The following is a 12091-nucleotide window of genomic DNA, read 5'->3' as shown; positions in this document are numbered from 1 at the left end:
AGACCTACAAATATGCCCAGAGGACACACCTTTTACCACACCAGTGAGAAACAAATTTGTGAATGGAGCGCCAGCATCCTTGAAGACTGCTGTGATTGCTATTTTATGGAAGTCAGATTTGACAGTGGGAACTGTCCTAACTGAATTAAGGCACCTTACTACAATGGAGCTGATTGGACCCCTTGGTGGTAGGGGCCAAGTGGCGGCACTCCATCGACAAGGTGGGCATGGTTACCGTAATGGACAGTGGAGTCAAAGCAATAATCAGAATAGTCTGACTCATATGGATTTAAAGCATTGGCTACTTAGTCATAGGGTCCCTAGGAGTAAAATAGGGACCTTAGGAGTGAGTTAGTATAATCTACTAAATATTTACTTGAAAGTACAAGTGGAAGAATTCTAGGTCAAGTGAACAAAAGTCTAACTGGACTCACCAAAATAGACAGTCACGGCCTCTCAATCAATTGCCAGACTTGAACCAGTTTATAGACTCACGATGCTTTGAATTAAGGGAAGGCTGGATCCCTTTGCGGAAGGACCCCACTACAATGCCCAAAATTTATACTGTTAATCTTTCTCTCAGCCTTCCCCAAAAGGATCTAGGCCTTTAAGAGAGTGACAGTTCACTGGGGAAAAAGAAATAATCAGACTTTTTGGGGATTACTAGATACTGGTTCTGAATTGACAGTAAGTCCAGGAGACTCAAAATGTCACTTTGGCCCACCAGTCAGAGTGGAGACATGTGGAGGTCAGGTTATTAGTGGAGTGTTAGCTCATATCCATCTCACAGTGGATCCAGTGGGTCCCTGAACCCATCCTGTAGTAATTTCCCCAGTTCTAGAATGCATAATTGGAATAGACTTACTCAACAACTGGCAGAACCCCCACATTGGATCCCTGACATGTGGAGTAAGGGCTATTATGGTAGGAAAGGCTAAGTAGAAACTACTAGAACTTCCGCTACCTAGGAAAATAGTAAACCAAAAACAATACTGCATACCTGGAGGGATTGCAGAGATTACAACGCCATCAAGGACTTGAAGGATGTAGGGTGGTAATTCCCATCACATGCCCATTCAACTTGCCTGTTTGGCCTGTGCAAAAAACAGATCGATCTTGGAGAATGGCAGTGGATTATCATAAACTTAACCAGGTGGTGATTCCAATTGCAGCTGCTGTTCCAGATGTGGTGTCATTGCTTGAGCAAATTAATATATCTCCTGGTTCCTGGTATGCAGCTATTGATTTGGCCAGTGTCTTTTTCTTGATTCCACTTTCTAAGGAACACTAGAAGCAGTTTGCCTTCAGCTGGCAAGGCAAGAAGTACACCTTCACTGTCCAAACTCAGAGGCATATCAACTCTCCAGCCCTATGTCATAATTTAGTCCGCAGGGTCCTTGATTGCCTTTCCCTTCTATAAGATATCATACTGGTCCATTACATTGAGGACATTATGCTGATTGGACTTAATAAGGAAGACGTATCAATGACTGTAGATTTATTGGTAAGACATTTGTGTACTAGAGGATGGGAAATTAATCAGACAAAAACGCAGATGCCTTCTACCTCAGTGAAATTTCTAGGGGGCCAGTAGTTTGGGGCATGTCAAGATATTACTTCTTAAGTGAAGGATAAGATATTGTATCTGCCCCCTGCCACAACTGGTGGGCCTCTTTGGATTTTAAAGGTAACTTATGCCTTATTTGACTGTGCTACTCCAGCGTGTTTATCAAGTGACTTGAAAATCTGCTAGTTTTGAGTGGGGCCCAGGCCGAGAAGTCTCTGCGATGGGTTGAGGCTGCTGTGTAAGTGACTCTGCTACTTGAGTCATATGCTGCCTGATCCAATGGTGCTTGAAGTGTTGATGGCAGATAGAGATGCTGTTTGGAGTCTTTGACAGGCCCCTGTTGGTGAATCACAGCACAGACACTTAGAATTTTGTAGCAAAACCCTGCCATCCTCTGCATAGAACTACTCTCCATTTGAGAAACCATTTTTACTGGGTCTTAATAGAGACTGAACACTTCACCCTGGCCCACCAAGTCACCTTGCACCTGAACTGCCCATCATGAACTCGGCGTTGTCTGTCTCACAGAGTCATAAAGTTGGATGTGCACAGCAGCACTCCACCATTAAATGGAAGTGGTATATATGAGATTGGGACCAAAAAGGACCTGAAAGCACAAGTAAGTTGAATGAAGAAGTAACCCAAGTGCCCACTCTTGTCACATTACCTTCTTTCCCAATCTGCACGTATACCTCACGGAGAGTTTCTTATGACCAGTTGACTGAGGAAGAGAACACTCGTGCCTAGTTTATAGATAGTTCTGTGCAATATGCAGGCACCATTCAGAAGTGGCCAGTGGCAGCACTACAGCCCCTTTCTGGGACCTCCTTGAAGGACAGTGGTGAAGGGAAATTCTCCCAATGGGCAGAACTTTGAGCAGTGCAACTGGTTGTTCATTTTGCTTGGAAGGAGAAATGGCCAGGTATGTGATTGTATACTGATTTCATTCAGTATATGATTTGGTTGGATGGTCAGGGACTTGGAAGGAACATGAGTGGAAAATTGGTGACAAGGAGGTATGGGGAATAGGTATGTGGATGGACCTCTCTGAATAGGTGAAAGAAATGAAGATGTTCGTATCTCATGTGAATGCTCAGCAAAGGGTGACCTCGGCAGAGGAGAATTTGAACAATCAAGTGGATAGGATGATTTGTTCTGTGGGAACCGATCATCCTCTTTCCCCAGCCACTCCCTTCATTGCCCAATTGGCTCATGAACAAAGTGGCCATGGTGGCAGGAATGGAGGCTATTCATGGGCTCAGCAACACAGACTTCCACTCACCAAGGCCGACTTCTCTATAGCCACTACCGAATGCCCAATCTGCCAGCAACACTGAGTACCTGTATGGCACCATTCCTCGAGGTGATCAGCCAAAACCTGGTGGCAGGTTGATTATATTAGATCACTTCTATCATGGAAGGGGCAACATTTTGTTCTTACTGGAATAGACACAGATTGCCTTTGCTGCATTCAGTGTTTCTGCCAAAACTACCATCTGTGGACTTGCATAATGGTTTATCCATCATCTGGTAATCCATACAGCATCACCTCAGATCAAGGAACTCACTTCCCAGCAAATGAATTGTGACAATTAGCCCATGCTTGTGGAATTCACTGTTCTGACCATGTTCTCCAACATCTTGAAGCAGCTGGCTTGATAGAATGATGGACTGGCCTTCTAAAGACATGTTTACAGTGCCAGCTAGGTATCAGTACATTGTAGGGTTAGGGCAGTGTTCTCTAGGAGGCTGTATATATACTCTAAACCAGCATCCAATATATAGTGCTATTTCTCCCATAGCCAGAATTCAGGGGTCCAGGATTCAAGGGATGGAAATCGAAGTTGCAGTATTCACTAGTACTCCTAGTTACCCATTTACAAAATTTTTTACTTCCTGTCTCCATGACCCTGTGCTCTATAGGTCTAGAAGTCTTACTTCCAAAGGGAAGAATGGTTCCTCCAGGAGACATATCACTGATTCCATTAAATTGTAAGTTAAGAATGTCACCCAGCAATTTTGGGCTCCTCATGTCTCTGAATCAGCAGACAAAGAAGGAAGTTACTGTATTGGATGATGTGATTGATCCTGATTATCAAGAGGAAATTGAATTGATATTACATAATGGAGATAAAGTATGTCTGGAAGACTGGAAATCCCTTAGGCCGTCTCTTAGTACTACCAAGCCTTGTGATTAATGTCAGTGGAAAACTACAGCAACCCAATTCCGACATGACTACTAATGGCCCAGCCCCTCAGGAATTAATGTTTGGGTCACCCCACCAGGCAAAGAATGACCAGCTGAAGTACTTGCTGAGGGCAAAGGGAATACGGAATGGGTATTGGAAGAAGGTAGTTCTAAATACCAGTTTAGACCATGTGACCAGTTGCAGAAAGGAGGACTGTAATTGTTATGAGTATTTCTTCTTTGTATGTGGATATCAAATATTTTTATTTTCTTCACTTAAAAATCTAAGATGTAAATGTGTTAGTGCATTTTTGGTTGTACTCATGCTAGTTGTATCATGTAAGGTGCAAGTATGACTTTGTAATTGTCTTTGTTTAGAGACTGTGTATGATTTAAGGTGATGCATACAGGTGCCAAGTTGACAAGTGGTAGACTGTGGTGTTTAAGGTTGTGTATCAACTTGGCTGGGCCATGGTTCTCAGTGGTTTGGGAGTTATGTAATGATGTAATTTGGAAACTAATGATATAATTATCCTCCATTTTGTGATGTAATATAATCACCTCCATGATGGGATCTGATGTGATCAGCCAATCAGTTGTAAGGGAAGTTTCCTCAGAGGCGTGGCCTGCATCCAATATGTATAATCTTTCTGGCAAAATTCATTGGCTTTTGCTGACTCTGTGTCCTGCATCTGGCATTTCATCATCTGACCTCCAGTTGTTGAGACTTGAGCCTGTGACCTGCTGTATTGCCTTCCAGTCTTGGAATTCACCAGCATCAGTAGTCTGTGAGTTAGCAGCCTATCATCTAACCTGCTGATCTTGGGTTCATCAGCCCCTGCAGCTATATGAGTCAGGAGAAGCCTCTAGCCTAATGCCTGACCCATAGACTAGGGACTTGCCAGCCTCTATAACTGCATGAGCATTTTCTTGAGACAAATCTCAATTTCTCTCTCTTTGCATATATATATATATATATATATATATATGTGTGTGTGTGTGTGTATATGTATGTGTATGTGTGTGTATATATATATGTATTTCACTGGTTTTACTTCTCTAGAGAACCCAGCCTAAGACACATTTGAAAGTGGGATATCATGGAGTTCTACTTTCAGCAGGCCAAATGGGCTACTAATAAACGAATATTCCTGCAAATAATAACTATCAACTACAAAGAAAGCAATTCCTTGAGAGCTCTAGAGGGTGAAAAAAAGCAGGCAGATTTTAAAAGGGTGCCAGAATTTGGAGAAAGTTACAGGATGAGGTGAGTTTCATGTTTTTGTGACTTTATCCTGAGGTCAGACTCAGTCAAGGCAACAGCACTAGGTAGCCAAAACTAAAAAATAAATAAATAATACATAAAATAAGCAAACTTCACCATCTTTCTGGTTGGTAGAATCAGGGTAAAGAACTTGGGATAACCAGGGATATTGGAGACTTAGGTGGAACCCAGAAAGAAGAGAGCCACTGACAGGGATCACAATAGGGTCCCAGACAGAGCTGGAGAAAAATGTAGAACAAAATTCTAACTCAAAAAGAAAGCCCAGACTTACTGGCCTAACAGAGACTGGAGAAACCCTGAGAGTATGGCCCCCAGACACACTTTCAGCTCAGTAATGAGGTCACTCCTGAGGTTCACTCTTCAGCCAAAGATTGAACAGGCCCCATGGAAAAAAACAAGAGTAAAGGGGCACAGCCCCGGGGCAGGGACTAGAAGGCAGGAGGGGACAGAAAAGCTGGTAATAGGGAACTCAGGGTTGAGAAGGGAGAGTGTTGACATGTCGTGGGGTTGTTAACCAGTGCTGTAGAACAAATGTGTGTACTAACTGAGAAACTAGTTTGTTCTGTAAACCTTCACCTAAAGTACAATACAAAAAAAAAGAAAAAACTAAATTAAAAAAAGGGAGAACCAATAGAAAATGTACAAAAACACCTGTACAAAAAAAGAAAGAGAGCCAAATAAACACTCAAATTCTGTCTGTAAACTCTGCCAAAGTCTCTGACTGATTCCTGAACCATGCATTTGTGTGGTACACTGAAAGCAGTCTGAGATCTGATTGTTGTTCACTGAAGCTGTGCAAAGCTTGCTTTTTGAGTCTAAACAAATCAATTGCCTGATAACAGAAACATGAACACTCTTCAGAGGAATGTAACAGAACCTAGAGTCTCTACGGAAACCCTGGTGGCATAGTGGGTAAGTGCTACGGCTGCTAACCTAAGGGTTAGCAGTTCAAATCCACCAGGCACTCCTTGGAAACTCTATGAGGCAGTTCTACTCTGTCCTGTACGGTCGCTAAGAGTTGGAATCGACTCAATGGCAGTGGGTTTTTTAGAGTCTCTACAACATAGCATTGTTAATGTTCAGGGTGCAATTTAAATGACATACAAAGAACAGGAAATGTGACTTATTTTCAGGAGAAAAAACAATTATCAGATGTAAGCCCCATGATAACCCAAATGTTAGAATTATCAGACAAGGTCTTTTAAAGCAGCTATGATATATATTTTTTTTATGATATATATGCTCGGTAAGGTAAAGGAAAATGCGCCTGTAATGAAAAAAGAAATTATCAAAAAAAAAAAAAGAAAATATAAATAAGAATTGAATAGAAATTTTAAAACTGAAAATGAAATATCTAAATTTAAAATTCACTGGATAGGCTTAATATCAAAGTGAAGAATCAATGAACTTGAAATAGATTAAGAAAAGTTATCCAGTTTGAAGAAGTAAGAGAAAAAAGATTGATTAAAAAGATAAACAATCACCCTGACAGGGAACACAACAGAAAACCCCTGAGGGAGCAGGAGAGTAGTGGGATGCAGACCCCAAATTCTCATAAGACCAGACTTAATGGTCTGACTGAGACTAGAAGGACCCCGGTGGTCATGGCCCCCAGACCTTCTGTTGGCCCAGGACAGGAATCATTCCCAAAGCCAACTCTTCAGACGTGGATTGGACTGGACAATGGGTTGGAGAGGGAGGCTGGTGAGGAGTGAGCTTCTTGGATCAAGTGGACACTTGAGACTATGTTGGCATCTCCTGCCTGGAGAGGAGACGAGAGGGTGGAGGGGGTTAGAAGCTGCGGAATGGACATGAAAAGAGAGAATGGAGAGACAGAGTGTGCTGTCTCATTAGGGGGAGAGTAATTGGGAGTGTGTAGCAAGGTGTATATGGGTTTTTGTGTGAGAGACTAACTTGATTTGTAAACTTTCACTTAAAGCACAATAAAAATTATTAAAAAAAAAATCAGGTACATGTGGGACAATATTTTAGTAATAATAAGGATTATTGGAGTCCCAGAAAAAGAAAGAGACAATGGGGCAGAAAAATATTTGAAGAAACAATGGTTGAAAACTTCCCCAGTAATGATGAAAGATAAAGTTGTACAGATTCAAGAAGCTATTCAGTTTCTTTAAAACATATGACTGTTTAAAACAAAAATTACAACATCTTATGGGGTTTATAATATAAGAAGATGAAATACATGTGACAACAAAAAGGATGGCTAGTTGTAATAAATGTGCCTATTCTGTTGCAATATTTTTACAGTATTGTGTTATCAAGATTAAACATGACACAATATTAACCCTAAGTATACTGTGAAAAATAAGGGTGTATATTGTAGTCCACAGAGCAACCACTAAAAAAATAACAATAATAGCTAATAATAGATAAAAATTCAATGGATACATTAAAATGGAACCTAAAAATATTTAAATAAGAAAAAAGCCAGAAAAATCTGACTAATCCTATGTCTATTGAAAAACTGAACCTGTCATAAAAAATCTTCTGACAAGAAATCTCTAGTCTCAAATAGTTTCACTAGTGAACTCCATCAAAAATTCAAAGAAGAAATAACAATAACTTTATGCAAATTTATTTAGAAAATAAAGAGGAAGAAATACTTTCCAGTTTGTTTTATGAGGCATAACTCTGATACCACACTCTGACAAAAACATTACAGAAAAATGAAAATTGGAGACCATCGCATGAACAGTTATACAATTATTAACAAAATATGAACAAAAATGAATATAACAATATATAGGTAGGATGATAGATTGTGACCAATTTGGGTTTATCCCAGGAATTGAAGGTTAATTCAGCATTCAAAAACTGATTAATATGATTTTTGTAAAAAGAACGTTGCCACTGAGTCGATTCTGACTCATAGCGACCCTATAGGACAGAGTAGAACTGCCCCATAGGGTTCCCAAGGAATGGCTGATGAATTCAAACTGCTGACTTTGTGGTTAGCAGCCAAGTTCTTAATCACTGTGCCACTGGCTCTAATATAATTCAACATGTTAAAAAAGGAAAAAAATGTGTATGATCATTTCAATATATAAAAACATTTAACAAAATTCAACTCATTCATGGTAAAAACTCTCAGAAAAATAGAAACAGGAGCTTCTTCAACTTGATAAAATGGCACCTGTGAAAAACGTACACCATACTTAATTGTAAAATCATGCATGTTTTGCCCTAAGACTGGGAACAAGACAACTCTCATCAACACTGTAAAAGTCTACATTAACAGATGACCTGACTAAGTAGAAAATCCTAAGAATCTGTAAAACAGCTTCCAGAACTAATAATGAATTTTTCAAGGTCGCAGGATACAATGTTAATGTTTTTTAAAAAAGGTATAAAATAGCAACGAACTATTGGAAAATGAAATAAAATAAATTCTTTTACAATAACACAAAATATACTATATTTAGGAGTAGCTGTAAAAAAACATGTTAACACCTGTTCACTAAAAACTATAGAACATTGGTGAATTAAAGAGGATTTAAGTAAATTGAGAGAGATTCTGCTTCATGTAGTGGAAGACTCAGTATTGTTAAGATATCAAGTGCTCCCAAATTTAGCTATAGATTCAACACAATCCAAATCAGAATCCCAGCAAAATTATGCTATAAATTGCTAAGATTATTAAAAAAATTATATAGAAATGCAAACAAAAGAATTTTTAAAAAGAATGAGGCTAGAGGACTTACTACCTGATTTTAAAACATACTATAAAACTACAGTAATCAAGAAGGTATTTTATTGGTGAAAGAATAGACCTACAGATTCATGAAACAGAATGGAGAGTTCGAAAATTGATTCATCTGTAGATTTATGACAGAGGTGTCAAAGCAATTCAGTAAAGGAAGAAAAATCTTTTCAGCAAATAATATTGGAAGAACTGGATACCCATTTGGGAAAAAAATAATGTTTGCCCTTACCTTATACCATACTCAAAAATTAACTCAAAATTGATCATAGACCTAAAGGTAAAAGCTAAAATGATAAAACTTCCAGAAGAAAACATAGTAAAATCCTTGGGATAGACAGAAGTCTGTCAAATAGGATGCAAAAACCATGAAGCTTTAAGCAAAATTGACAAACTGAGCTTTATGAGAATTAAAAACTTTTTGCTCTTTAGAAGCTGTAAAAAAAAAAAAAAAAAAAGCCACTGGACCAGAAAAATTATTCACAGCATACATATCTTACATAGAATTTATATGGAGAACCTATGAAGCACTCTTACAACTCAATAATAAGAAGGCAAACATTTCAACTTTAACAAATAAAAAAGGTTTGATACAGGCATTTCTTTAAAGAAGATATAAACATGGCCTATAAGCACATGAAAAGGAACTTGACAACACCAGTCATCAGGGAAACGCAATTAAAACCACAATGAGACACCACTACACATCCATTAGGATGGCTGAAAGTAAAGACTGACAATACCAAAAGTAGGCAGAGATGAGGAGAAACGAAAACTCGTACACTGTATGTGGAAATGTAAAACAATACAACCATTTTGAAAAATGTTTGGTGGTTTCTTATAAACACTCAACTATCTTATAAACCAGCCTATAAACTCCTAGGTATTCACCCAAGAGAAATGAAAACATAAGACCACACAAAGAATTGTATATTAATGTTCATAAAAAAAAAAAAAATAGCCCCCTTATAGTAGCCCAAAACGAGAATCTAATAACCCTATGTCCATCAGCTGGTGAATAAATAAATAGTGTTATGCTCATACAGTGGAATACCACTCAACAATAAAAACAAATGAACCATTGATGAACCAGGACATAGATGAATCAAAAAGTCATACGGAATGAGGAAAGCCCAACACATTTTTTATTGTATGTGTGTGTGTCATTCTAGAGAATGCCAACTCTGTTACAGTGACAGAAGAACAAAGATCACTGGTTGCCTGGTCCTGTGCTGACAGAGGGAGGGATGAACTGCAAGGGGTTTGAGAGGGTGATGGGAATATTCTGTACCTTGACTGTGGTGGTGTTTCCAAAAGTGTATTCAACTGTTCAAACTGATGAATTGAATAAAACTCAATTTATAGTTGATTTTTTTTTTTTTGGAGTAGCATAGCTATTCCAAAAATATAATACGAATTATCAGCCTGCTTCTTAAGATCATTTTCAAATTGTCCCTTAGAACTTTGAGTCAGTTGAGAAGGGCATGCTTTATACTTTTCAGTTTCATTGGAATTTTGTTGAGTTAGTTTTCCAAATAATATGTGCATTCTACATGTAGCGTTTCTAATAAATGATCTTCTTAAACCTTAACCTTCATTTATTCCTCATGAAAAGCCTACTTAAAAAGCTCAAAATAGATTAGAAATGTCAGAGATAATTGATTTTGATTAGAAGTGACAAAAAATGAACTAATTTATACTTTTCATCTTTTCCATCCTTCCTTTTTTCTTCCTGGGGTGTCCCTGAAAGGGAGTTTCGGACCTTGGTCATTGAGATGGTGATGGCCACAGATATGTCCTGTCATTTCCAGCAAATCAAAGCAATGAAGACTGCTCTGCAGCAGCCAGAAGCGTGAGTGGCTGTGACATCGTGTGTGTTTATAGGCATTTGAGCTGGTATTGGCCATGTCATTGAACTTTTAAAGAGGTATTTCCTTGAACGTAACTTTAATGAGCAATCTCATAAAGTGGTGATGTTCAGAGGAGAAGGCAAGAGAACTGCATATCACAATTAGGTATGTTCTTATCAGGGCCAGTAAGTAACAGTTTGCTCCAATTAGAATTTAAAATATTTCCCATTGGAAAACTAAGTTCTCAAAGGTCCAATCAATGCAAAATAACAAATAAAAAGAAGATACCAACTCTTCGATTCACTTTGTCCTTTTGATTTCAGTTGGAGTGGGGTTTGAGACGGGACAATGAGAAAAGGCTTAAAAAATACTGTTTTTTTGTTTTTTTCCAAATCTTCCCGAGATTCTGAAGAGTTCAATCATCATGTGTTGGTTCCTTTGGGTTTACAGAATTGAGAAGCCAAAAGCCTTATCCCTGATGCTGCACACAGCAGATATTAGCCATCCGGCAAAAGCATGGGACCTCCATCATCGCTGGACAATGTCACTTCTGGAAGAGTTCTTCAGACAGGTAACTTGTTACTGTACTATCCAGTTAGTCATCATCAGACATTGTCTGATTTTTATACTTCAGCAATGCTATGATATAAGCACTATTGAGATTATAGTAATTTTGTGAGGGGGTAGGGAGGAGAATTTTATAGCTTCTTCAGCTTCCTGGTCTTATAATGCTTGAATCTTACCTAATTTCTGCTTCTCAGCTCATTATGGCATTTACTATGCTATGGATTTTTGTTTAAAGAAAAAGCGTTCCCCTGTAGCAGTTTTTTGTTAAAATGCCATTCGAGGAGCCCTTTTATATATATTTTTAAATGGGTTGACAAAGTGGTGGTCACTTTGGCTTTACCCTGTGAGATTAAGGTGTTAATTTTTAACTCATGTCTCAATTATAATTGGTGGGACTGTTTCTTTCCAGCAGACAAGCCCATGTTGGAAAACTCCAAAGCCAGGTGTGGCAATCTGGGGTCACGACATTTCTAGAAATTATTGTTTCAATTATTTTTAAACTTATTGCAACCTGAGACTCAGAGCTACAAGAATAGTCATGGTCCCCAATAAGTATGCATGACTTTAAAATTTAAACAAAATGAAAAAGTGCATAGAACTAGAGGCATAAAAAGGGCAAGACACGTACAGCACCAAGACTGACGTATCCCCACGCTCAGGCATGTGTGCTCACCTCATTTCCATGAGAGCTGCCGTTAAAGTATCTACTTTGGAACATGAGGCCCTGAGATTGTGTGCTCACCTCATTTCCATGAGAGCTGCCGTTAAAGTATCTACTTTGGAACATGAGGCCCTGAGGTTGAAGGCAAAAGGACAAGGAGACTGTGAGACTTAAATTATATTTTTATTAATTTAACAAAGGAAGTTCACAGTATATATTCAGAGTCCTCTAAGATTCTATAAAACACCACTT

The 12091-nt window shown here is 38.6% G+C and overlaps 1 protein-coding gene across 8 annotated transcripts in view; it reads left to right on the top strand.

The window, feature by feature from the left end:
- PDE1C (phosphodiesterase 1C) overlaps window positions 1–12091 on the top strand; it is a 604116-nt gene that overhangs the window by 498227 nt on the left and 93798 nt on the right. For all 8 annotated transcript variants that reach the window (XR_010322749.1, XM_064290126.1, XM_064290125.1 and 5 more), the window contains 2 exons: window positions 10512–10613; window positions 11062–11182. Coding sequence is in view for 7 of the 8 variants with exons in the window: in XM_064290126.1 (XP_064146196.1) it covers window positions 10512–10613; window positions 11062–11182 (223 nt within the window). In the remaining variant the exon portion in view is untranslated. The remainder of the gene's footprint in view (window positions 1–10511; window positions 10614–11061; window positions 11183–12091) is intronic.

This window comes from Loxodonta africana, chromosome 8, assembly GCF_030014295.1.
Source record: "Loxodonta africana isolate mLoxAfr1 chromosome 8, mLoxAfr1.hap2, whole genome shotgun sequence".
NCBI classification, from domain to species: Eukaryota; Metazoa; Chordata; class Mammalia; order Proboscidea; family Elephantidae; genus Loxodonta; species Loxodonta africana.
This window is presented reverse-complemented; position numbering and strand designations above follow the sequence as displayed.